The sequence below is a fragment of the Diceros bicornis genome, chromosome 32, assembly GCF_020826845.1.
Source record: "Diceros bicornis minor isolate mBicDic1 chromosome 32, mDicBic1.mat.cur, whole genome shotgun sequence".
Taxonomy (NCBI): Eukaryota; Metazoa; Chordata; class Mammalia; order Perissodactyla; family Rhinocerotidae; genus Diceros; species Diceros bicornis.
Genome location: NC_080771.1, coordinates 9,062,115 through 9,089,715, shown reverse-complemented (window position 1 = coordinate 9,089,715; position 27,601 = coordinate 9,062,115). Strand labels below are relative to the sequence as shown.

General features: G+C 46.4%; 1 protein-coding gene across 2 annotated transcripts; it reads left to right on the top strand.

Moving 5' to 3' along the window:
* On the top strand, window positions 1–27,601 carry LOC131396008 (liver carboxylesterase-like). Of its 2 annotated transcripts, none has more exons than XM_058527842.1 (14): window positions 1–84; window positions 2,960–3,164; window positions 6,861–7,005; window positions 8,486–8,619; window positions 11,380–11,533; window positions 13,099–13,203; window positions 14,827–14,931; window positions 17,257–17,295; window positions 19,873–20,013; window positions 21,649–21,729; window positions 21,983–22,130; window positions 25,929–26,060; window positions 27,064–27,136; window positions 27,418–27,601. In XM_058527842.1, the coding sequence occupies exons 1-14, from the start codon at window positions 33–35 to the stop codon at window positions 27,599–27,601; spliced, it is 1,698 nt and encodes a 565-aa protein (XP_058383825.1). In that variant the 5' UTR covers window positions 1–32. The 2 variants fall into 2 exon arrangements, with proteins under 2 accessions (XP_058383825.1, XP_058383824.1); XM_058527841.1 differs by having other exon boundaries at window positions 2,957–3,164.

Genomic DNA, 27,601 nt, shown 5'->3' with positions numbered 1-27,601 from the left:
CCTGCAGGCCCAGGAGCTGCTCTCCTTCCACGATGTGGCTCTTCACTCTGGTCCTGGTCTCCCTGGCCACTTCCACAGCTTGGGGTGAGTCCTTCTGAAATACAAATAGTGGGGGCACATTCGGAAATCCTTGTCCAGGTACGAGGTGAGAGAGATGTTTATGGGACAAAGGCGTGACAGGTCTTTCCTCAGTAGTCCCCCCTCCAGACTTGGAGCACTCAGCCCAGACAGCCCCGTCCAGGCGAGGATAAACACCCGAGACTTCAGCAGCCTCAGCCACACGCAGGAGGGCCCCAGCCAACCTCATGCCTCCAGATGAGGACTTTGAGAAACTCTGTTTATTTCCCCTTAATATTACTCCAGATATGGCCAAATCCTGGAGAGTGGCTTAGCAGAATATAAATATTGACTCTGGGGCCAGAGTGCATGGATTCGAGTCTCAGCCCAGCTCTTAGTAGCTGTATGTCCTTAGGCAAGGTACTTCCCTTCTCTGTGCTTCAGTCTCCCCCTCTAAAAATGGGATGACAATAGTACTACCTGACTGGGCTGTTATGAGGAGGAAATGGGTTGTTGTTTCTAAAGAGCTTCTATAAAGAGCTTGCAAAGAAAAGATACATAAATCAACAAATTGTCTTAAAATATAATGTATTAATAGAAATTTGTGGTATGGTAAGACCAACAGACCAGGAGCCGACTGCCATTGGAAAGAGAGTTTATTACTCACTGTTCCCAAGGGGAGGGGGCACGTCACCCCCATGGTGGGCCACAAGGTGAAAGACCTGGGGGGGTCAGGAGGCAGAGGGAGGAGGAGGAATTGTGGGCGAGAGTCTTTATCCTGGTTGCTGTGGGAAGTAAGGGGTGAGGTAGGATAAGCAGGTTTAGGGTTGGCAAACTGAACAATTTCAATGGGCTCAGGAGCCTCGGGGCTGTCTGCACTTGCCAGGTACCTGGCCCTGGAGTGATTAGGGCAGGATCCTGATAAAGAAGGTGGTTGGTGTGTGGGATCTACCCTGCTGGAAGGACAAATTGGTTTCCATCTCTAGGAATGGCTGCCTCTGGGAGGGGCAGTCCCTCCAGGGTCAGCAAGGCTCCAGATGTCAAAGCATCAAATACAGACGCTAAGGACATGGTTAATACGAGGGTGCAGCAAGGGCCCTCAGAGAACCTCTGTGCCATTTGATGGATGGAGAAACCGAGACTCAGACAGGGAAATGTGGTAGTCCCAGGTCAGCTGGAAAATCATGCTCTGGACTCTCTCTGTGACTCCCGAATCCAGAGACAGTGCTCTGGCCATCAGTGTCCTGACAGCCCAGGCCCATCTGGATTCTATCTTTTTTCTGGTGGTATGACACTGTGGGAGGCCTGGAACTGAGTGTAAGGGCCGAGTAAGAACCAAATTAGGAGTGGTTACTCCTTTACTAATGGTCCCCCTTTAGCAAGTCCATCCCACTTCCATCATCAGAAATTCCATACTGGGTGCCTCCATTTCCTCAGCTTACTTATCTGTAAAATGGACATATGGACACCAACCGAGCCAGACTTTAGTGAAGATTAATTTAAATGACCTGGAATGCACATCCAGCATATAGGAAATGCTCAGTATATAAACATTACCTATAATATACATGGTAACTGCTGCTCTCACCATTATTGCTGATGCCGTCACCCCGTCAACCACTTTGTCACCCTTGGCAACCTGGCTTCTCTCCACTTCATCTCTCTTGAAGATTAGCATTGGATATTCTTCTATAAGAAGAAATCTGGATTATTCCTTTTGTCTCTGGCCACACACTTTAAGGGAGTGGCCAAAGGATACCTTTTGTCTACATCTAAAGGAGAGCAATTAGACAGAGGAGAGGCTAGAAATCACTTATACAAACGTGGAGCAAGAGAGAAGACCTGAGGGATGGGCACTATCAAGTGTCTGAAAGGCCGCCTGCCCCATGACAGCTCAGGATGGTCCCACAGCAGGTAGAACCAGGGCTGATGGGGCAGCTGCAGGAGATGATTTCAGCTCAGTGAGGAAGCACTCTCTGCTCCACACGAATGGAACAGAGAGGAATCTGACCCCCGGTATCTCCCGCTCTGGACGACCCGGCTCAGAGCCACCAGAAGAACCCTCTTCAAGCTGATTGTGTCACTCTCCTGCACTCCAGAACTGTTCTCTGCTGCTCATTTACCCACTAAATAAAACCGCAACCCTTAGCCTGGCATTCAGGGCCTCCCAGACATGAACCTCTCTCATCCCAGGATTCTTTTCCCCTCCCCACAGACTCCCTCTGGCTCAAATTGGACCATCACTCTTCCTCGGGCAGGCCTTGCATTTTGCTGTCTCAGAGCCTCGGCACATTCTCACCTCTGCTTTATGCCTTTATGCCCCCTCTTCCATCTCCCCTTACACAGTCCTCCCCCGGCTGCAAGTCCCCGCTCCAAGGTCACTTTCTCCATGATGCCACCAATAGAAGCCCTCGCTCTCTCTTCTAACTCCTGTAGGACCTTACTGGTACCTCTCTCAGGACACTGACCACTTTCTTCCCAGCAGGAGGGTCAAGTAGTATGTGGCTCATTCTCCCTACAAGGTTCAGAGTTTCTGAGAAGAGGGGCCACCTCTTGTTCCTCCTCCCATCCAGCATGCAGCTCAGCACCAGGATCCTAGTGGATAACTGTTTCCAGAGGCTCCTGAGAGTGGAAACCCAGTTCACTCTCAGCAGTCCTCCTTCTTGTATTTACTTTTCACTTGGTGCTGTTTTACCTCCAATTCCAATTTGCTCCTTAAGATAGCCCTATGTGTTAGGAAGGACAGTTAACATCATCTCTCTGTTGCATAACAAGAAACTGAGGCCTAAAGAGCTGAGGTCACTCATTCAGGGTCACATGCTGCAAGTGACAAGACCCCCCTGGAATCCAGGTCCAGCCTTCCACCTCTGACGTGTCCTCATATCCTCTCCATGTCCAGCAGGGCTCCCATCCTCGCCACCTGTTGTGGACACCTTGCAGGGCAAGGTCTTGGGGAAGTACGTCAGCTTAGAAGGATTTGCACAGCCCGTGGCCGTCTTCCTAGGCGTCCCTTTTGCCAAGCCCCCTCTTGGATCCCTGAGGTTTGCTCCGCCACAGCCTGCAGAACCATGGAACTTCGTGAAGAACACCACCTCCTACCCTCCAATGTAAGCAGGGGGGTGGCTTTGGCATCTTAGAGTATGACATTTGCCTCAAAGTGATGCAGGAATGAGCCCAGGCAATCCTCTGAGTGGCTAATACTGTGTTCTGGAATCATCAAGATATAGTAGAACCTTAGAGACATTCCAGAACTCCCACAACATTCTAGAGCCCTTTATTCAACACATGTTATTGAGCACCTACTGTGTGCCAGGCATGTTCTAGGTTACTTGAATGCATTAGTGAACAGAACAGAAAGTCCTTCCTTCATGGATCTCCCATTCTAGGAGCAGAGGCAGATAATAAACAACATGCAAATTAATAAATGAATTATGTAATGCATTAGAATATGGTAAGTGCTTTGGAAATAAACTAAAAATGTGAGCAAGTGAAAGGGATCAGAAGTAGTGGTTCTTTTATTCCTTTTACTTGAACTTTGCCATAGTTGGCGAGCGGGGTGAACCAGGCTGTGTGTGGCTGAGGGGTGCTTTGGGGTGTTGACGGGGCAAGTTCTCAACTCCCAGGTGTGTCCAGCCACCTAGTCACGAGCAGAGCAGTGGTTGGTGTGTCCTAGTCACCCTGGCCAAGTTGGGCAAAGAAGCCCCTCAGCCTCACCCCCCAGGGTGCCTGGATGCCTGTGTGCATCCCGTCAGACCTTATTCATCTTGGTCCAGCATTTCTAGGAATTTCCAGGATCCCACCTCTTGCCTTCTTTTCTTTTCTTTGTTTTCCTCTTCTATACTCTTCTCCCCTTCATTTCATCCTTCCTTTAAAAATAATATTCACTGTTTTTATTTCTTGATTATAAGTGTAATACATACTTGTTACCGAAAAGTGGGGAGACACAGGTAAGGAAAGGTAAAAAATTTAAAATCATATACGATTCACCATCTGGAACGAACTGCTGCTCATATTTTAGATTCTGTTTAATCTTTTATCTCTTACCTATTTCCTCCTTAAAAATAGAACCACTTAAGAATCTGCATGCAATTCCAATGTCCCTTGTTTTTTTACACACCACCAAGCAATTCTTAGACACCAGCTGGGTGTCCTACAATTCAATTCAATTCAGACACTATTTACCAAAAAATGGGATCAGGTGCCACCGTTCGTATTCTCAGTCCCACAAGACTGCCTCTGCTTCAGCTGCTCATCACACGTCCAGGTGGTTACCTGTGGTACTGACCCACTGGCTATAAATCAGAGGTTCCCATGACCCCCTCCTTGGGTTCCATTAATTTTCTGAAGCAGCTCACAGAACTCAGGAAACTAGTTTACTCACTAGATGACCAGTTTATTAGGAAGAATATTAAAGGATAAGAGTCAGAAGCCAGATGAAGAGATCTGTAGGGCGAGGTCCTGAAGAAGGGAGCTTCTGTCCTCGTGGAGTTTGGGGCCCTGCAGGGTGACACGAGGAAGCGTTCTCGTTCACCAAGCTGGAGGCTCTCTGAACTCCCTTTTGATTTTTTATGGAGCTTCATTACAGAAGCATAAGTGATTAAATCACTGACCATTGATCACTGACCACTGATTCAACTTCCAGTCCCTCTCCCTTCGCCAGAGGTCTGGGCAGGGGACCCTGAAAGTTCCAACTCTCTAATCACTGGATGATTCTCATGGCAACCAGCCCCATACTCAGGTGAGGTCCAAACATCACCTCATGAATATAACAAACACACCTTTATGGCTCTCATGTCTTAGGAAATTCCAAGGTTTTAGGGGCTCAGTGCCAGAAACTGGACAAAAGACAGATATTTCTTATTATAAATCAGATTATCCCATCACTGTATATAGATAGTTGGAATGCCTGCTTTGCTCAGTTATAAGGATATCATGAACATCTTTCTATGTCGTCAAATATCACATCCTGACATTTAATAGCTGCATTACCTTAAGTATTGAATCTTAATTTATTTACCTAATCTGTTATTTGAGATTCTTAATTTGTTTTTGATATTTTGATAATATAAATAGCTCTCTAATGAACATCCTGCAGGTAAATCTTTAAGCACATATACGAATATTTTTAGATAACTTCCAAGAAATGACTTTTCTGAGTCCAAGAGTATGCACGTTTTGTTATATTCCCCTCTAGAAATGTCCCTACTACACTCCTTCCATTAATATATGAAAACCTACATTCACTGGGCTTTTGCAATTTTTGAGGTTATTAAAAATTTTTTCTGGCTAATGGGCAGGCAATATAATAATAATTATTATTATCATCACTACAATTATACATATATATATGTATATACTTTTGCTATTTATCCTGCATTATTTGAATACCAATGTTGGTACCTTTTTTGACATTTTAATTTCTTCTTTTATGAATATTATGCCCCTTGCTCTTAGTGATCCAAGGAAATTTCCTCCAGGATGGAGATCAGGACGTCGTCTTTGCAGCCTCTGACTCCGACACTTGACATCTGTGTCATCCTAGCACCTTAGTGCCTCAGTTTCCTCATCTACACACTGGGGACAGTGTCCCCTGCCTTCTGGGTACATTGAAATCAGGAAATATTGCTTATAATGTCCTTGGAAGCATAAGCACTCCACACTATCACACTATGGATCTTTCCAGCTGTGTGAAGGAGGGATTTCTAACTTCTCTTTGCCTTAATTTTCTTGTCTATAAAATCTGGATATTAATAGAACCTATGTCATGGGGCTGATTTGAGGATTAAATGAGTTAATACACCAGGAGTACAACGCCTGACATGCTGGGAGGACTCAGTAAATGTTACCAGTTATAATCAATGTTGGATCTTTAAGATCGGTTATTAGGGCAACAAGTAGTGCTTGCCCGGGATGGGTAATGATAGAATCTTAGTATGTCAAGGATGCAAGACACTTAAAGAAATCAGTCCCCTCGCCTAGACCTGGGAGATTGAAGCCTGGAGCAGGGAAAGAATTTACCCAATGTCACCCAGCATATTAGTGGCTGAGGCAGGACTAGAACAGTTTTTTTTGTGAGGAAGATCGGCCCTGAGCTAACATTTGCCAATCCTCCTCTTTTTGCTGAAGAAGACTGCCTCTGGGCTAACATCCATGCCCATCTTCCTCCACTTTATATGGGATGCCACCACAGCATGGCCTGACAAGCAACGTGTCGGTGCGCACACGGGATCCGAACCGGCGGCCACAGCGGAGCGCACCCAACTGCTTGCGCCACCGGGCTGGCCCCTAGAACACAGTTCTTTTAATGTTGCCCCACAAATATCTCATCCCTGACCTGTTGTGTGCCCTAAATGCCTGTCATTTGAGTGACATCTCATGGTTTATGGAAGTCTCCCAAGGACAAGGACACCTGGTTTACCTGGTGAGAACATGTTCAACCTGCAGCCCACCATACGGCACCCAGTGGAGACCCAGGCCGTGTCCCGGGCGTGCAGGAAATTGTCCTCTCCCAAGTACATACGCAGCCTCCTCTCCTCGACCCAGGGCATCCTGAAGGATCTGGGAAGGGAATAGGTGCCAGGCCTCCTCACTGTACACAGTCCTGGAAGACCTTAGTGAGCACCAGGGCCCCCCAGCTAGATCCCCAGATAGTCTCCTGCACATTCTTGTGTCTCCAATCTGGTAAGAGCAACTCTGTTACGGGCTTAAACCTCCCAGTCCAAGGTCCAGCCTGATTGTAGGAGACATCTCCTTGCTTAGCTCTGATTGAACTTCAGGAGTTCTTCTTTTCCCTCCCCTTCCAGGTGCTCCCAGGACCCGGTGGCGGGGCAGATGGTCTCAGACCTCGTTACCAACAGAAAGGAGAACATTCCTCTCAAGTTTTCTGAAGACTGTCTGTACCTAAACATTTACACTCCTGCTGACTTGACGAAGAAAAGCAGGCTGCCGGTAAGCAGGGGGAAACACTGGTCGAGGCTGGCGAGTTCCAGCCTCCAGGATCTTCTGGTGGAGACTGGAAGAGGATGAAGGCAGTTTCGGGTGGGAACAACACCAGCTATGGCTGTTTCAGGGGCCCCAGGGGTTTCTTTACCCACCACAGCCAGACCACGTGAAAACAGGAAATGCAGAGTATAAAGCTTTTCCTTTCTTCCCTTCTAGGTTCTTTGGCTGGCCTAATAATTAAACTGCATAAGACAGATTAACAGGAGAAATACAAATTTAATTTTGTAGATACAGGAGCTCATAAAAATTTGAGCACCAAAGAAGTGACCAAAGCAAGCAACATTTATACCTTTCAGACAAAGAAACAATTATTTGTGAATATTTGGCAAAGTAAAGGGGTTTGGGTTGGGGTAGCAAATTAAAGAGGAAGTAACAAAGTTTGTTTATATAGCTTTCTCAACCTTGAACTCCCTATCTCTGGTAATAAGGAGTCCCTTTATCCTCCAGGTGCAGGGAGGGTACCTTTCACTTGGGAGATTTATTTCCTGATTTCAGGAGACAAAAGAGGGTTAGAGTGTCCTTCTTGCAGTCACTGTTTCCTAAGTAATTTTCTTAAGTCAGTTTATTTCTAGATAATCAGTATTCTAAAATGGCATATTTTGAGGCGGCGTATTCTGCTCCCCTTCAACCTCAGTTTCACCTGTGACATACATAGGATATTCTAACAAAATTATTACAATGTTATTATTTTAGCCACTCTCACTTCCTTGCTATGTGAGCTCTTTACATGTAAGAGTCCTGAGTCATGAATTGTTTTGAGCACTCTCATCCTCAATTCTTATCACAGTCCCTGGCACATAGTAGTTTTTCATATCTTGTTAGTCAAAGGATTGATGTCTCCTTAGAGGAGGTGGCTGTTAGGCTGGGTTTTGGAGAATTGGTGTGATTTGGGGATGCAGAGGAATCAGGAGGAGGCAGAGGGAAAGCACATTAAGAAGACACACCACTGGTGGCATGTGTGCTTCTTGAGATGATCATTCACACATGAGAGAAGTTTAATTCACTGCCTAAGAGGTAACTAAGATGAAGATGAAATACAAGTGTGGCAGCATGAAGAATATGCTGAGCTGGGTGAGAGGTCCAGGCATGAGGATGATCGGAGTATTGGGGAGAAGATGACCCTTGGCCTTGGCTGTTCCCATGATGATGTTCTCAGCATGAAGAGCCCTAGATAGAGGAACACTGAGGTTGGGGAGACAGGTGGGGGCAATGAGGACGTATTCAATGGGGTGGTGGGCTGGGCCCCAGCTAGGAGAATGGGGTAGAAGAATGCCCACCTTCTCCAACTTTGCTGGGGACTGGTGGACTTTGGGTAATGGCCTCCTTAAATCATGGCCAAGAGGTAGGTGACCAAAGCAGACAACCTCTTGAGGTCCTTCCCAGCTCTACTTTCTGTAATCAATATGGTTAATTCTTCCCTATCCAGGTGATGGTGTGGATCCACGGAGGTGGTCTGGTGGTAGGTGGAGCATCAAGCTATGATGGGTTGCCCCTCTCTGCCCATGAAAACGTGGTAGTGGTGACCATTCAGTACCGCCTGGGCATCTGGGGATTCTTCAGGTAATATACTGTGCTCTCCTCACTGCTCATTGGCCCCCAAAGCAAGGATGTTAGGACCCCACTCTTGTCATATCAGCCCTCAAGGGGATCTTTGCTAAGTTCCCTAGTAAAGCATCCAAGTCCCTTCATAATTGGGTTCCATTTACCTTCTCATTCCCCAGCCACACTGGTCCACTTCCTTCTGAGCTTTTGCATGTGCTGTTCTCTCTGCCCGGAATGCCTATTCTACCTGAGAAACTTTTATTCATCCTGTCAGGCCCAAGTCAAATATTTGTTGTTAGGGCCATTGCTTCAATTCTGACTCCTAACTTAAATACGCACCAGAGCTGAACTCTGCTCAGTGTTTCTGTGCCATCCTCTCAACTTCAGGCACTGTATAAACAATGCTCCACTGCTGTTAATAGGGTTCTCGTGGCCAATTTTTTGAACATGGATGACTATGTCCTTCTTCCTAGTCTGTCTTAGTCTGGAAGCTCCACTCAAACCTTTCCACCATGAGTGACCGTGCTGGTATTTGAAATACTGGTGGCATAGCTTTCAGCATCACAGTAACACTCAGCCACTACAGTATAAAAAGTGACAGAGGGTTGGTATGGTTCCCTGACCAGGAAACAAAACCGAGCCACAATGGCAAGAGCAGTGAATCTTAACCACTAGATAGCCAGGGTTGGCTGACTCAAATATTACCTTCTCTGAAATGCTCATCTCCTTTTCACCTGTGCTGCCCCAGCACATTACAACCTCTAAAATGACAGCTAGTATACAGCACAGCAGTCAGAGGCTTACACATCTTACCTCGTGGGAAAGTAAGGAAGCAGCAGACTCATGGTGGGAGCTCAGTGAATGCTTCTGGGTGAAGGAATGGGTGACTGGAGCTGGGAGGTTGTCGTAGCGTCTGATCCCAGGGGACAACCCTCTCAAGAATGTCAGGTCCTCTCATCCCATTTCCTTCTGCTTTTCGCATATTCATGAGTCACGGCTTGAATCTTCTCCACCTAGTCTCCATGGAAATAGGACTAGGTTTCCTGCAGGACAGTTACTATGAGCCTTTTCTGAATGCACCAGCCCCAGGACCTCTGACCTTGAGATGGCTGATGGGCAGGCTGGGGGAGGGGTGGGCTACTCCCTGGAATTACCTATGGAGCTGGAAAAGGCTTATCCCAGGTAAGTCATGATCAAGGATGTATTGCCTTCATTGAGACTGCTTATCACTTTTACCCATGAACCGTTACTCTGCTCCTCATTACAGTAAAACAGCTATATTTGCTTTCCCTGCTTCCTCTCCCCCCAATCTCTCCTGTACCCATGACAGTCAGGTTTTCACCCATACCACACCACAAGACTGTTCTGGTCGAGGTCACCAATGACCAATGGCTCTTGGCTCAACCTTGGCAAACATCCACACATGGTCTTGGCAGCATCCACTCAAGATTGCTCATGCCTTTTTGAATTGCTTCCATCTCTTGGCTGCTGGCCACCTTCTACCTCACAGACTGCTCCTTCTCAGCCCCTTCAATGGACTCTCCTCCTCTCCATTCTCAGTCCTCTGTGTGTGTCTCCTTCTCCATCTCCACTGCTGCCCTGACTGACCTCAGGGGCACTTTCACAGCTCCCTATTTTTAGCCCCAACTTCTCCTTTGAAACCCAGATGAAGATCATTGACTACATCCTTCCATCTCCTGCTGTATCCACTGGACATCTAAAGGGCACCTCACACTTCACAGGGACAAACCTAACCCTCGACTCCCACTGCCCCTCCCCCAAAACACTCCTACTTTCACCACAGTGAATCCTGCTCAGCTTCTGGAAGCTCCAACCTTCTGGTTGCTCAGGATAAAGGTCTTGTGGTCAGCCTTGACTCTTTTCTTTTTCTCACACCCCAAATCCAGTCAAACAGCAAACCCTCTGGCTCTACCTTTAAGATTCATTTAGAATTCAGCCACTTCTCATCTCTTCCCTTAGATCCACGCTAATCAAAGCCCTCTATGTCTCTTACCTGGATTATTGTAATAACCTCCTACTTTTATAGCATGGCTACTTTTATACTCTGTCTGATCCCCACAGTAGTCAGAGTGACCATTTAAGACATAAATGGAGTCATATCCTTCCCCTGCAATGACTTCCCTCTTTACTTACAATGACATCAACGTCCTCACGAGGGCTCAAAGGGCCCTCTCTAGCTGCATGTCCTATACTCACACTCTGTTCACGGGACCGAGGAGCCTTTGCACTTGCTGTTTCTTCCACCTGGAATTCCTTTATTTGGATATTTGCAAGGCTCTGTGCTCATTCATTCAGGTCTCTACTCAAATGTCACAGCCTTAAAGAGTCTTCTTTGGTCATGTAATCTGAAATAGGACCTCACTGCCCCACCTTTGCCTTTTCCCTTAGCAGGTTTTATGTTTCCTGAAAGCACTTTGACTACCTGACATTATATTCTATACTTATCTGTTTATTTGTTTATGATCTGTAGTGTGAGCTCTGCATAGTCAGAGATTTGCCAGTTTTGTTGTCAGATGGGCTCCTGGCTCTTAGAACAGTGTTTACACATGGTAGATGCTCAATAGACAGATGGGGATGAAGGACTGTAGAGCCCACAACAGAACAATGCTGCAGGAGCGGAAAGCGGGTGAAGACCACTGTGTCAGGGCTGTGGAAGCCCCGTCTCATTCCAGAAGGCTCACCTAGAGCCCCATCTACGGACCTGAGAGCCCTGCCATGCCGTCTCTGCTCCCACCCCACCCTGTTCTCTTCTCACAGCACAGGAGACGAGCACAGCCGGGGAAACTGGGGTCACTTGGACCAGGTGGCCACACTGCGCTGGGTCCAGGAGAACATTGCCAACTTTGGAGGGGACCCAGGCTCCGTGACCATCTTTGGAGAGTCAGCAGGAGGTGAAAGTGTTTCTGTTCTTGTAAGTGTTCCTGGACCTGTTGTGGCTCCTGATGGGATGCTTGGAGACCAGCCAATCTAGCCATAGGCTCCTTTACTCACAAGACCTGGATTCAATACCCCATTCTGCACTGCATCGCATGGTGGAGAGCTAATGGCCAAACTCTCCTTGACATTCATGAAGCTCAGAGCTCAGCTTAACATCCTGGGGCCATAAGAAACTCCAACAGTAGCTGAAACAATGGCATTCCTCCTCTTCGCACTTGGTTGAGCTCTCTCTCTCCTTCCTAATCATTTTGACATTAGGACTCACCTCATTTCTCTTGGGAAGTAGTGGTGGGTATAAATTATGAATAACAGGAGTCAACCATGAGAGTTGGGCAGAGTGTCTTGTTTGGCTTGAAGCCAGATCTACATGTCAGGGGGACAAGAGCCCTAGGAACAGGTCAGGGGCCTCCTCTGAGGTGGTCTGATGTCTTGTCCATGCCCAAGAGGGACGGCAGCAATCTCAGACTGAGAGTGGAAGCTGGACTGTGGAGATGTATGAGAAGGAGGTGGGGTTTGAAGGTGGCATAAGGAGGGATGGGTCAGGGACATGGGATACAGACACGACCTGGGAGCCTGGTGTGGGGAATGGGGCTGAGGGAGACACTGAGAGAAGCAAAGATGGAAAACCAGATTAGAAGGTGCTGGGAGCTGTAAGGAACTCTCCAGCTGCCTCACAGTTGAGCAGAGGGTCAGTGCCAATACTGTATTTTTAAAGTATGTATTGGTTTCATAGTTGAATACTCAGAGGGAAATGTTTTTGATATAAAGTGGAGAAAAAGGAAAAGTACAGATAACCTTAAAGAAGAAGAAAGTCACCATAATCTCATTACCCAAGACACTCACCATGGACATTTCGACACATATTTTTCTAGTCAATTTTCCATGACTCACCTTGTCTATCATTTATCTATCTATCTATCTATCTATCTATCTATCTATCTATCTATCTGGGATTTTGTAAACAAAAAAACATTCCTTAACATTATAATACACCATAAATATTTCCCTAAGAATTATATACATTTCCATAATTTTATTCTTTAAAGTTGCAGAGTATTCCATGGTACGAATAAAAAATAGCTTATGTACCCAATCTCATAATATTGAAACCTTGAATTATTTCCAGTTTTTACACGTAAAACATCCTCAGCATTCTTAGAAATGGTTGTATGCCTCCATTATCAGTTTTCTTAGGATATATTCTGAGTAATGGAAATGCAGAATCAGAACCGTGTCTCTAAAGCGCTGCTAGGAATTTCTAAGTGTCTTTCAGATATTTTTGTTTGTTATAATCAGCACGTGCCACACATGGCCTGTCTGTTCCTCGGTCTGGCTCCCCCCAGCTGAGCGAGGTTTTCTTGGAGTTGCCGGGTCCCAGAGTCAGCCTGGGGAACAGGCCATGCCAGGAGAGGACCTGTCATGTCCACTGAGCCCAAAGGTCCCCAGGGCAATGGTCCAGGGCAGAGCTATGGATGGGGGTAGCTCTTGAAGACCCCTCCCCGTAAGCATAAACTCTCTTCCTCACCCCTCCCTTCCCAGGTGTTATCTCCACTGGCCAAGAACCTTTTCCACCGGGCCATCTCTGAGAGTGGGGTGGTCTTCACATCTGGCCTGGTCAAGAAGGACTCAAAGGCCACAGCTCAGGTAGGTCTCACACTGGACCACTCCTGCGCCCTGTGCTCTGCTCTCCTGGAGTCTTCAGTGGCCTTTCTTGCTGTGGGATCCAGCTGACATCCTCAAGGAATCACAGACGTGTGAATGGCTGAGCGGGAAGGGCAAGGAGACCCCCTCACCCAACATCCCAGTTATCCAGCTGAGGAAACTGGGCAGAGAGTGGATGCAGCTTGTCAAGGTCAGAGAGTGATCAGGGCAGAGCTGGGACTCAAGCTCATGATTCGGCACTGCCAGCACAGGGCACTGTCCACTGACCACACTGCCCAAAATGTGTCATGGTGAGCGCCGGGCCAGACAGTGGGCAGTGGAGTGTTACCATGTGTTGCGTCTCTCAGGGTCTGAATTCTTGTGAACCCACTTGCAGCATGTATGCCTGTTGTGGTTCCTCCCTTGTGGAGGGCTTGTGACTGGGGATGGTTCCTGGATGATTCATTCATTTATTCATTCATTCACTCAACAAATAATTTTGATATATCCAGACCAACTAAATTAGTGAGAAAAGAAGATTCCAGGAAGAGGAAATAGCATGTGCAAATATTCTGTGGCAAGAGGGCATATCTTGAGTGAGAGACAGTCAGACAGGCTGATGTGACCAGAGCAGAAGGACCAGAGAGACTCTGGAGTGACCTGAGGACTGGGACATTGCAGGGGCCATGCTGCACAGGACCCTGTGAGGACTTTGTCTTTATCTGGACACTGTTAGGAAGCCAAGGAAGAGTGTGAGCAACAGGAGGCCCTGCTGAGGAGCGCCCACTGGAGTCAGTGATGTGGAGTATTTTGGCAGGGCTGTGAGCGCTGGTTTCTTGGCTTGGGGGTGGTGGGAGGGCAGCAGCCAGACTTAAAGTGGCTGGAAAGTAGAAGGAGAAGAAAGGAAGAAAACAGGTATTTTCAGAATTTTTGAGACTGTTTTTCAGAACTGTTTGGTTGTAAACAACTGAAACCCACTTGACCAGGCTTAAGTGGAGAAGGAGGAATTTATTTAAAAGAAACAAGTGGCAGAGATGGGGCTGGATTTCGGTATCAAACAGGAACCAGAAATTTGGGAAATGAAGGGATTCTACGACTCTTATTCTCTCTCTCTCTCTTTCTTTCTCCTCTACTTGTCTCTGTACCCTTTTATTTATTCAACAAATACATACTAAGCATTGATTCTGTGTCAGACACTGTACTAGGCTCTGAGAAGCCCTACACACTCTCCACGGCCCCACCATCATTCTCTCCATCTGCGTCTTCTCCTTTGGTTACTTTGTAAGGGACTTGCCCGAGGCTGAATGGCTAGGAAGTGGATGAGCCAAGATTTGAAAGCAGACAGTGTGATTCTGAACCCCATGCTCTTAGACCCCACCCCATGCTGCCTCTCCTTAGATGTTCAGCTCCGAGATCACTGTGCCCATTTTAACATAGATAAGGTAACAGAGACAGAGGCTGTGTAATTGGCATGACTGGGACCAGGACCCACAGCTGCTGGTCTAGAGTATTTTCTGTCACTCCCTCTGCTGCCATTAGAAATTGAGGTTGGGATGAAACACCTCTTTATTGCCCGAGGGAAGGGACTTGGCTCTTGAATCCTGCTGTCGCCTGTGATCTCTGCAGCAAATTGCCGTGTTTGCTGGGTGTAAAACCACCACCTCGGCTGTCCTTGTTCACTGCCTGCGCCAGAAGACAGAGGACGAGCTCCTGGAGATGACGCTGAAGATGGTAGGTGCATCCATTCTCATGGCCTCACAAGCCCCCCCACTGTAAACTTGGCCCAGACTTCATCATTTCAGATGTTAATTTGCTGCAGAATGCTACCTGTGACAGTGTCTAACCTCTCAGGAACAGTGTCAGCCATTGGATCTGATGGGGAATTTCTTTTTTCTTTTTCATTATGAAATATCTCAAACATTAGCAAAGTCAAAAAATAACTTAATGACAAAAGGATGTAATAATCCCCCAGCTCTATCAAAACTTAGTATTTTGCTATTCTTGTTTTCAGATATATTTTTAAGAAATTAAACGTTACATATTCCTGAAGTAACTACCATCCTGAATTTTGGTGATGGGGATATTAAGAACAGTTTTTGAGACAGGTTGTCACAATTTATCTTGCCCTATTTTGAAGCTAGCTCAATTGTAACACTTGTTGGTTCAATTTTCTAGATTTTCTGAGACTCTACCTCATTGTGATTCTAGGATAACTACAAATCCATCCACTCATTTACCCATTTATCTATTAATCTTCTTTTCCATCTACCCATCCACCAATATAACCAATTTATTAATATCATTTCATCACTTTAATATCAATCTAACCATAACTTTAACTCCTGTATTATCAATCATCCATGCATCATCCAAACACCATATATCCATTCCTCTAAATTCAATGATCCATCCATCACTGATATGCTAGTTGTCATCCGTCTATCCACTTATCCATCCAATTCACCCAAACTCCATGAATTAACAAACTCCATCCATCCATCCATCCATCTATCTGTGCTACATGTATGGGTGGGGAAAGGGAGGGTGATGCAGACAGAAATTGGCTATACTCCCTGCTCACAAGGAACTATGGAAGGAGGAATATGCTCATATACGTCATGGGTTAAGTGTGTTGGGAGTACAGAGAGGGGAAGCATTCATGATAGTCACAAGGATACTTCACAGTGAAGATGACATTTCAGGATTGATGGATGGCTATGGCAGTGGGTCACCACAGGGAAGCTACAGCAGGACAGACGCCTAGAGAATACAGCCTGTAGGGCCAATGACAACTATTCTCTTTGTAGGGGGAAGGTATGAATGTGAGCCCAGGAGTAGCCTGAGATCCTGTACTCTCTGTCTGGAACTGGGGTCCTAAGGATACTCCTGGATGCCCAGGGATAGGCCTCTAGCAGTGGACTCTGCTCTATTTCCATGTGGTGACTCCAGTGTGGTCTTGGTGCTTGGATCCTGGTTTCTTAGGCTCAAATAAGGTGACCAATGTGTTCAAAGAATTAAAACACAACTGTTTTCTGATGCCTGGAAAGAGGCAAATTTATTTCATCAATTCTCCATGTGGCACAAGAGAAACTAGCTTTTAAGGCAAGAGTTGGAGACTTTGAGAAAACCCAGAAAACCTAAGTGCCCATGTTGTCCTTTTGAGATTTTCTGAGATCATGTGGAAGTATTTCAATGTTTATCCACTCTCCCTAGTACACACACACACAACACACACACACAGCTAGCTGGTAGGGCTACAATCGATGATAGAGGAACCCTTACTGGTCACTTGCGGCATACTAATCCCTCCTATTAACTACAGTGTGACATCACAATTGGTGCAACCTTGGTGAACACACAACATAGAGAAGTGTAGGATAGGGTGAATTTCCTTGAGCTTGTATGAGTCAGGACTTTCTAATGCAAGATGAGAAATTCATCTCAAAGTGCCTAGAGCAGAAAAAGAAATGTGTTGGAACAGACTCTTCAGGTAACTAACCGAAAACTAAACTACAGTTCAGGAGTAGATGGCTTTAGACATGGCTAGATCCAGATGCACATGTGATATTATTAGAATCTGTCTCTATCCCTCAGTTTTACCTCTCAGTGTTGGCTTCACTCTCAGGCCGTTAATCCCCTGGGGAGGTTAAAGACAACAACAGGATCCTAGACTTACATTCTATCTGCCCAGAAACCCTCTTTCTCAATAATTCCAACAACAGTTTTGGGGTAAACTCCATTGGACTGACATGGACATGAGCTTATTCCTGAACTAATCTCCATTGTCAGGAAAACAGGTCACATACAGATGCCTGGATTCATGGAGTAAGAGTGGGGAAGAGGGAGGTCCCCAAAAAGGAAAATTAGGATGTTGTTCCCTGGGGTAACAACAAGGGGAAGTGGACGGAGGGCAGGGCAGGCACAACCGCAGACATCCTCTCCAGAGCTCCCTTCCCGTCCTACACCCACACCCTGTGCTCAGTCCTAGGGGAGCCAATGTCTAGCTTTTCTGCCAAGAAGCCTTCTCACCTACATCCTCCACCTTTCTCTTCACAGAAATTTCTCACTCTTGATTTCCTTGGAGATCCTAGAGAGGTAAGAACATTTGGTTTCTTGATTATAGGACTTAAGTCTTGATACCTTTAAGCTCCAGTTAAATATGAATGAAAGAATTCCCCCTGTGGACTCAGAGTAACTCCCTGTGTTCCTATTGCTAAGGCCCAGAGAGGGGAGGTGACTTACCTGGATAACACAGCCGCGAGGACCAGACATAGGACTGGAACCCATTCCCCTGACTCCCAGCCCAGTGCTCCCAGTCCTCAACTCTGTGTTCCCTCGGCCCAGCTGACCCCTTGTTCTTGTTTACATTTCCTGCTCCCAAAAATGCCCCCAAGTGAGAAGCCCGGACTGAAACTTCCACTATGGGGAGATTGAGGTAACTAGATAAGAGGTTTCTTCAGGAGCCTTCATTGAGGGGCCCAGATCGTCTCCTGGAGGCTGCAGGAGATTATCTGTGCAAGCTGCATTATCTGCAGGGCTTCCTGGAAAGGAGCCCAGATTCTCAGTCCTGAGGACACCACCCTGCTCCCAGCCACGCAGGAAACAGCAACAGCATCCTCCCCATCTCCTTCCTCCTCCCCTCTACCTTCCAAGGTGTTGCCAGGTTCAGATGACATTACCTCTGCACCATCCTACAATCCTGTCCCCTCTGCTCTCTCCCTGGGGATAGTAGTACTTACCCTGAAAGGTGTTGTGAGGATTAAATGAGATTCATTCCATCATTCAGCAAAGATTTAATTAGCACTCATCGTGCGCCAGAACTGGATTCAGGAGCTGGGGCTATAACAGCAAAACAGGCTAAACAGAGGCCATCCCTGTCTTCTTGGAGCGAGGGAAGAGTCAATAAACAGACAAGTAAAATACGTAGTGTGTGTTGACAGTCAGCATTAAGGAGAAAAAGAAATTGGGAAATGGGGCTAGAGTTTGCCGGTGGTTTGAATTTACATGGCAGGGTTGGGAACGGTCCATGAGAAGGTGACATTTGAGTCGAGTTCTGGAGAAGAAGAGGAAGCCAGCCGTCAGGAACACTGCAGGAAGAGTGTTCCAGGCAGAGGGAAGAGGGACTGCAAAGGCCCTGAGGCAGGAGGCCAGTGTGGCTGGAGTGCAGCGAGTGAGGAACAGGCCTAGGGCTGAAAAGGGAATGGGGGGGGGTGGTCCTTTAAATGACTTGGATTTTGATTCCAAGTGTGATGGGGAGACATGGGAGGGTTCTGAACAGAAGACCTTGGATTTTATAAGGGGCTCTTTGGCTGCTGTGTTGAAATAGAAGGTAGGGAAGAGGCAGAGCAGATGCAGGGACACCAGCTGGGAATCCACTGCACTGCAATAATCCAGGCAAGCGACCATGGCGGCCTGGACTAGCCCAGAGCAGAGACGGTGGTGAGAAGGGGTTGGTGCCTGGATATTCTTGAAGTGACAGCTGACAGGATTTGCTAATGGACAGGATGTGGGGTGTAAGGAAAAGAGAAGGAGTGAAGCAGACCCCTGGGCCTTTGACCTGAGCCAGGTGATGCACGAGGCCCACCCAGGGCAGCCACTGGCACCCACTCTGGACAGCGGCGACTCCTGCCATTCTCACTGTTGCTGGTGTCATTCAGCCCCCACTGGACGCAGCCCTGATCGGGCCCTCATTGTCTCTCCTGGACTTTCACCATCTTCCACCTCTACTGTCCCTCCCACTCCCGTGCCCCATGGTGCTGCCAGACTCACCCTTGTAGACCCAGGTCAGGGCATGCCTTCCCGTCTTAAAAGGCTGATCTTCCTGACAAGACAAACCCCCTCACCTCCATGGAGTTGTCCTTTGAAGAACATCTGAGTCCCTACTCTGTGCAGACATTGTGCAGAGAACATGCTGCACCATCTGCTCTCTCTACTCCACGCCCCACAGCTTCCTCCAAACCCAGGACTCTCAGAGTCTGAGTTTCCTGGGATTCTCCCTGCACAGTGACACCTTTGTCACTCTGTTCATGCTGTTTCCACTGTTTGGAACACTGTTCATTCCCCAGAGCCACTGCACATGGCAGGCACCCCCTCCATGTGGCCTGTCCTGTGTCCTCCTTCCAGAAGCAGTGGCTCATCTTGCTGGCTTCCTGCAGCCTCCCTTTCTGAACTGCACAGCCTCTGGAAGAAAGCAGTGGTGACACCCACATTTTTTGTCCCCATTTTCAGCCATATTGCATTAGGATTTGGGCCCTTGTCCTTCTGAGTCAGATTCACTACTACAAACGATGAGAACTGACTGTGGATAGAGAGAGATTGGAAGATATATAAACACTTCAAATTGAACTAAATATACATATGTATGTATGTGTATATCTTTCAATACTTAAATATAAATATATATATATTTATACATATATAAATATATCTAAACATGTGTATACATTTTCCAGTTTGAGAGACACCTGCCCCTATCATCTTACTACTGCTACTCCTGTCAAAGTTCTGCTTTGTGGGGCCACGCAGACTTAGCCTCCTTTGTTAGCACCCTGAGTTCTGTTCACCACTGTAGCCTCGCAAGTGTGTGGTGTTGGTCTTGCGCTCATCAAGCGGTAAGGGCAGGCGGGTGTTTCCTCCACAGGGGGAGCACAGACTAGTCTGCCCTCTTCACAGAGTCATCCCTTCCTGCCCACTGTGGTTGATGGAGTGCTGCTGCCAAAGATGCCTGAAGAGATTCTGGCTGAAAAGACATTCAACACTGTTCCCTACATTGTCGGAATCAACAAGCAGGAGTTTGGCTGGGTTCTTCCCACGGTGAGAATGTGTTGATCTCCTAGATTCACCTCCCCTGCACTTCACATCACCTCTCCCATCTCGGGTCACAGGAGCTCCTCTTTCTCTAGACACCCCTTGGGGTCCAGGGCTGCTGTCCCCTTCACATAAGTTGACATTTCGGTGGAAACTTTCTCAGCGATGGCCCAACTGTCACCCAGGTGGTCCAGTCCTGGGGACCCCTCTTTCCAAACACTCTCTGATTGTCTTCCAATCCACGAATCCTGAAATGTTGATGCTGGGGGGCCTGTGGAGATAATCCCTGGGCAGATGAGAAGACCAAGGCCTGGAAAGGGGAAGGAGCTGGAGAGTTAAGGAGTGTGAAGCCTGGGCCCTGTGGCCTCTCCCCTTGAGCTTGGTGCTTTCATAGATTCTCCATAAATCATGCACATGCTCCTAGTCATCTAAGCGGAATGATTCACAGGACCTTGCTTACTCTTGAGTAAAACTGGGTGCTAAAAGCTAGGAAGTGTTTTCTCTTCTGTCAAAGATAAGCAAAGCCTACACTAGTTGAAGTGGTGAGGACAGGCTTTATTCAGTTAACCACTGTGGTAGGGTAACGAGTCCAGTGTGAAGTGAACTCCAGTCTCTGAAACTAAAGGCTGGAGCCTATTTAAAGGCTGGGTGTGATCAGGGAAAGGCTGCAGGGTGGGAGGGGGGTTTGTCCATGTGACTGGTCCACCTGGGTTAGTTAATTGGTGCCTATCTAGAGGAGAATTAAACTCTTCTGTCTTTATGACAAGAGACAGTGGTATAAGTTGGAGCAAGATGTCCACTGAAGTCAGGTCTTTACCCTCCCACAGGGACTGAGACAGCAAGAGTCATCCCCTGAAGGTTTACATTTCAAAAGCTGACTCTCAGGTGTTTCAGGAAGAACTTTGGGTGGTTTATTTATGTCTCAAAGGGCAGAGAAAGGATTTGTAATTACAAGATTTCTAAATGAAGTGCTAAGGGGGAATCCAGGGATCCATCAACCCATCACCAGGTTCTGGCTGGAACAAACAGTAAATTCTCCTGGCAGCAGGGAGCTTTCTCAGGAAGGCATTTTAAGAGAAGCTGGGTCATCCTAAAGACAGGGCCTTAAGCTGCTAGAAGCCTTCTCAGAGTTTGGTCGAGTCCCTTAGTGCAGAGGTTTGGATGCAGCTGTTATGTGCAGAGTTCTGCAGTTCTCACTTCAGAACAATCTCAGAGGTTATACTGAAGGACCAAAGCCACAGGGCAGGATTTGTGGCTTCCTCAGTCAGCTGAGACAGGGCGGCCATTTGTGAGTCTGTGTCTTCTGCCCAGAGCCCTCCACTTCAACTCTAGCCTGGCTTAAACCTTCGTCTCTGTCTCGATGACCATTGTGGGGACTCTAGCCTGACATATATATATACACACACACATACATACTGTAAAGGCCAGGGACAGCTTCTCTTAACACTTACTTTGTCCTCTTTGCACTCTTTGAGTTTCTGGATATAATAAGTCCATTTGATTCATTAATGTAGCCCAGCTCATCAAAGACCCATGACCATCAAGACATGACAAGGTGGCCTTCAGCCTGCACTGGTTTGGTAGGTTGGTCGATTTGGTTCTTCCTGCTGATTCCCAACTGCTTAACCATTATTTTAACAGTTAATGGGCTTCCCACTCTCTGAGGGCAAGCTGGACCAGAAGACGGCCACATCACTCTTACAGAAGTCCTACTACATCCTGGTAAGAGGTTAGGGAATCACAGCAACTGCTGAGAGCCAAAGAAGGGAGGGACTTGCCCCAAATCGCAGACCAATTAAATGGCAGAAGGAAGACTGGGGCCAGAAGCTTCTACCCCCATTTTTATGCCTTTCTCACCCACCACCTGAGGTGGGGGGGCTTGCACAGGAATTGAGATGTTCACCATTAACACAAGAAGAGAGGCTGTGTCACTCACCAGAGGGTGGTGATCACCTTCACTCTTGATCCATTTCAGAACATCCCTGAGGAACTGGCTCCAGTGGCCACTGAGAAGTATTTAGAATGGACCGATGACCCTGTCAAAAAGAAAGACCTGTTCCTGGAATTGATGGGAGATGTGGTGTTTGGTGTCCCATCTGTGACTGTGGCCCGTCTCCACAGAGGTGAGTCCCAGAAGTTGGACAGGTAAGGGACACCAACCCCACCAGCTCACTGTCTATCCTGCCCACCCCACAGCCTAGACAGATATGTGGAAACTGCTGAGAGTCGGGCCTACAAGACTGATTCCATATGGCCTGGGGCAGGTCACTGTCCTATGTTGGTTTCTGCCAAAAGATGAATCTGGGAAAAGGATTCAAATGTAAGTGATTTACTTAGGAGGTGATCCCAGGAAACACCAGTAGAGGAGTGGAAAAGTGACACAGGAAGGAGAAGGAAGCCAATCCATGCTGCCCTGTCAAGCAAGTATCCACCGTGGACACTGGAGCGGGGGAGCTCTGAGAAACCTGCAGAAGACATTCTCGGGGTTATCCTGAGTGAGCAGTATGGGAGCTGTGGTATTTATCTTCCAACTCCACATGTCATTGGTTGAAGGCTGTTCTTAAGGGGTTGTCAATTCCCTGGCTCTTTGACCTGCCTGCACACATGGGCAGAGTGGTTTGATGTGGCCAAAGACCCGAGGCAAAGAGCCACAGATGCCAGAGGTGGAAGTCAAGTGGGCACGTCCAGAAGTAAGGGATATGGTGAGGATCCAAAGCATCTGTTACAGGGACTCCTCACTTGAAGTTTGTGTTTTCCATGGGGCTAGAGAGCACATCTTAGAAGATGTGTCTTGGAAGGTTTCTAAGGTCCAGAGCTAGCTTTACACTAATTTATTAACTGGTGGAGCTGGGGTAAAAGGAAGACAAGCAGAAGATCAGCAGGGCTGTCTGGGCCTAAGAAAGCTGAACAAAATGAGTAGTAGGAGGTGAGAAGGCAGGTGGTCTGGAGAACATCGAAGTCTGTGGCTGGTTTTTGTCCATCCCGGTGTGTGCTGTCAACCATGTGACCTTCTGCTTTGACCAAGGTGTGGGTGGGGTGTGAGGTCAGGGTGGATGAGCTCGCCTAGAGAGGAGGTGTCCCTTCTGGGTGCCTTTTTGAGGTCCTCATAGGACCCTTGCTTTTCTAGGAGCCCTCTTTCTCCTACTTTGCAAGCCAGGAAATGGTTCTCTGGTCCAGACCTCTCTCTCCAACTGTGCTGAAAGCATTGTAAATTCAGGATGTTATAAGAATGATAAGTATCTATAGCTGACCTACTATGTGCCCAGGCACTCAGAACAGTAACATACTGATATTGGTTACCACTTCCTCTTCCTGAGTGTCTTGATGAAACTCTTCAGCCAGGGGCTGCCTGGGGACAAATCTGTTCTTTCATAAACTTGGTCTTGTTTCTTACTATGTGTCTGATTTGTGGTATCTCTTTCTGCATCATCTCCTGGTCCAGCTATACTGAACTTGTGTTTTCTATCTGATATCTCATGACTTGAGTTCAGGGTCTTTTGACAGGACTACACAGATTTTATCAATGTTATTCTTCCATTTTTGTGTTTGTCTCACTGTCTTCTTGATAAAAAATAACTCTTCAGAATATAAAATTAATACATAATAATATATACTATCTCACAGTTGTGGAAACTTTTGAAAATATGGGAACATATAAAGAAGAAACTAAATGTCACACATAATTCAAGTACCTGGAAGTATCTGCTATAAATTTTTGATATATTTTCTTCTAATAATCTTTCCATGTCTTAAATATAATTTAGAAAATAATCTATATTATGTTTTTTTTCATAGAACACTATATTGTAGACATTTCATCACTGTCAATAAAAACTCATCAAAAACAACCATTATTTCATGGATTAAAATTGATTTTAGTATTCCTGTCCTATTAGATATTTAGGCTGGCTGCTCGCATTTTGTTGTTACAAAAGACATTATTCTCAGCCTTATTTGCATAAGTCTTTCATTTAGCCTCTAATAATATTCTTAGGATTGATTTTTAGAAGTGAAATTACTAGGCTGGGACGTAGGTGCATTTTAAATTTCTCCATACAGATTGTGAAATTGGTTTCCAGTGTATAAGAGTGTGGATTTCTTAATTCACTGACCTGGGGCACTCAGATTAATAAATAAGAATAATGCTGCCAATTTCATAAGCCCTAGCTCACCAAAAAAAAAAAAAAAAAGGAGCCTTACCTGTTTTAATTAGCATATTTTTGATTACTAGCTCTCTCTTTCCATCCGCTTCTCGTGTTGTTCCCAGTTGTTACTATCAAAATCTGTGCCCTACTTAAATGCGAAGACTTGTGTTGTGAATGTAGGAATTTTATAAATCTTAGTAGTTTAAGGAAGAAAGTTAAAAAAAAAGAGAAACAACGATATATGTTTTGGGTAGCATTGTGTGCAAAATAAGTCCTCTCATTCACAGAAGGTACTTCGCCTATGCTGTGTGCTGAATTCCTTTCTAAAACTCCTGAGTGGCAGAGGCAAGGTTAAACGCCCTCCTTTCAGTGAATTCTGCTTGACTTTGAAGCAGCTGTTTAACAAGTGGGTTACAGAACCACAGAGGATTGCTTCTTCCAAACAACACCTCTTGCTAAACCAGAGGTGCAATGAAGGGGATGAGGGAGCCAATTAAACAAATTATTCTACATCCTCGTGTGGGGATGGCATACATTGTTAAATTATTTTGTGGATGAATATTTAATCATGGGAAGAAATGACTATAATCATTACAAAATAACACATACAATATTGTCCCAATTTTGTGTACATGCAAGGGATATGTGCTAAAATATTAACGGGTCTCTTTGAGTCGTGAGATTATAAGTAATCTTTTTTTTTTTTATTTTCCTTTTTGAGGCATTTTCCAAATTTGTTACTGTACTTACAGGGGGAAAAATTTGTAAAATCTCTCTACCTGACTTGGGGCCTGACCATTCCCCCATTGGAGTCACTCACTGTCGGCCTCATGATCCACACAAAGTGCCCATCTCCATGGCCGAGTGGCCCAGGAGTTAGCCCTGAAGGAGCATCAGCAGGAAAGCTGACATCTCTGGGGCTTGGAGGGGAGGAGGTGAGAGAGCAGGCAGGCGGAGGAGGAGAGGGGCCAGGAGAGAGGCAACTTCCTCTTTCCTCAGCCCCTCTGCTCTCTTCACCACCACCTTAACACTTCCCAGGCCAAGCAGGAAGTAAGATGTGAGGTGACAGGGAAATAGCAAATGCTGAGTTTGTGTTTTCCTGAGACACAAGAGACAGATTGTCCCATTTCTGTATATGTTTGTATTTAAATATTGGCACTTTTAGTCCTGCAACTTGGATTTGATTCGCTCTTCTCTCAATAGTGAGAAAAACGTTGGAAATGTTCAATGCTGGACAGAGTAGAAGACACACATTAAGCTGAAGATATTCTCCAAAGGAATGAAAACTAGCTTGTTATCAATGAAACACAGTAGTACAAACTGTATGTATGTAGATATTCCTGAATGTGAGTATATCAGTACACAAAGGAGTTTATGTGCATTGACCTGGAGTTCCTATAATGATAGTTATTTTGAATGGATCTACTCAGGGTTTCAACATTCATTCATTCACTCATTTAATCTTCATTCATTCATTCAACAAACACCTGGCTCAAGCCCAGTTCCACCGGCAGTAGCTATGCGCCCTTAAGCAAGTCACGGAAATTTTTCCAAAACTCTGTTTCTCTGTTATGCTGATAACTAGAGGTTTCCTGCAGGGCCACACAGTGTTCAGCACAGAGCTGGCACTCACAATGCCAGCTGTTATTAACATTGTTGTACTCAGGACCCAGGTGTTCCCCCAATTCCTCAAGTGTTCAGGGCCCCCAGAGACCTTGATACCCTCCAGGTGTGCATGAGTTAAAATGAACTGTGCATGAATCCATGTCTTTGCAGATGCTGGAGCCTCCACCTACATGTATGAGTTTCAGTATCGGCCAAGCTTCTCACCAGACATGAAACCCAAGACAGTGATAGGGGACCATGGAGATGAGCTCTTCTCGGTCTTCGGGGCCCCACTTCTAAAAGGTGATGGCCCTTTGGTGACTACAGACTTGGGATTAGGAGATCTGGGTTCAAGTCTCAGTTTGGTGGCTTTAGGCAAGTTCCTCCTTTTCTCCAGGCCTTAGTTTCCTGAATTCTCCATAACAGGGTTGAACTACAAAGTTTCCCAACCTTTCTCTTTCTCTAACTTGCATGATACAGATTGTGCATGCACGTGCCCTCATTCATGATCACTACAAGAATCCAGACCTGGTCATCAATGTGACAGGTGGTGGGTGACCTGTCAGGCCCTGATCATGAGCTAGGGTGCCACCATCCACTTCTCATTCACAAAAGCCTATCCAATTGAGTGATAGTAAGGTTAGAGTGGGTGTTGACCTTGAATCAGAGCTAATGTGTGTCTATTTATCTAATAAACCATCTATCTATCTTTCTAAAACTCATATATTTTTAAACTTTATATATTTAATAATATGATATTTTAAAGAAAACCTTTCACAAATGTCTTCAATGCCTTAACTATCAACAGTTAGGGAAGACTTGCATGTGACCCACCTCAGGGCTGTTTGTAACACTCCGGTGCCTCCGGGCATTCCCCGGTTGGGTGACTCTTTAGGACCATTGCAGCTCTGTTATTTTTCAGATTCTATGCACATGTGTGTGGGTGGAGGAGATTGAGGAAAGACTCAAAGCAGATCAATCTTGGGAGGTGGTGTTGCTGTAGTGGAAACCCTGGGGTGTGGCATTGCCACCAGGAAGGGGAAGGGCAGGGCGGGTGGGCACAGAAGACAGAGGCAGCCAGGTTATAGATTAACTGCAGCCCTTCACTGAGTCCTAGATCAGTAAGTCTCAAGCTTAAAGTACACATAAATTACCCAGGATCTTCTTAAAATGCAGCTTTTAACTCAGTAGGTCTGAGTAAGGGCTCAGATTCTGAATTTCTAACAAACTCGCAAGTCATGCTGCTGCTGCGGACCAATGAACCATACTTTGAGTAGCAAAAACCTTTTTCTCTTCTTCCCCACAGAGGGTGCTTCGAAAGAGGAGATCAAACTCAGCAAGATGGTGATGAAATTCTGGGCCAACTTTGCTCGCAACGGGTGAGCCTCATGGCAAAGACGGAATAGGAATGGGTAGGGGTAGGGCATTGCTATGGGGAAGGGGTAGCTTACAATATTTGATGGTCAGATTCCCAGCCCTGTGACCTCTGACATGACAGTTCTCTCAAAATGGACAGGCTGCCTAGGAGATGGTGATCTCCTTGTCTCTGGAGGCATATGAGCCACTTGGCAGACAGGACACCATCAGTCCCTGAAAATCTCAGAGGGTTGTTGGGACTGCATAGTAGCTTTGGAGAATATCTGTTTGATTTTGTTCCCAGGAACCCCAATGGGGAGGGGCTACCCCATTGGCCGGCATACGACCAGAAGGAAGGGTACCTGCAGATTGGTGGCACCACCCAGGCAGCCCAGAAGCTGAAAGACAAGGAAGTGGCTTTCTGGACTGAGCTTCTGGCCAAGGAGGCAGCAGAGAAGGGGCAACAGACAGAACATGTTGAGCTTTGA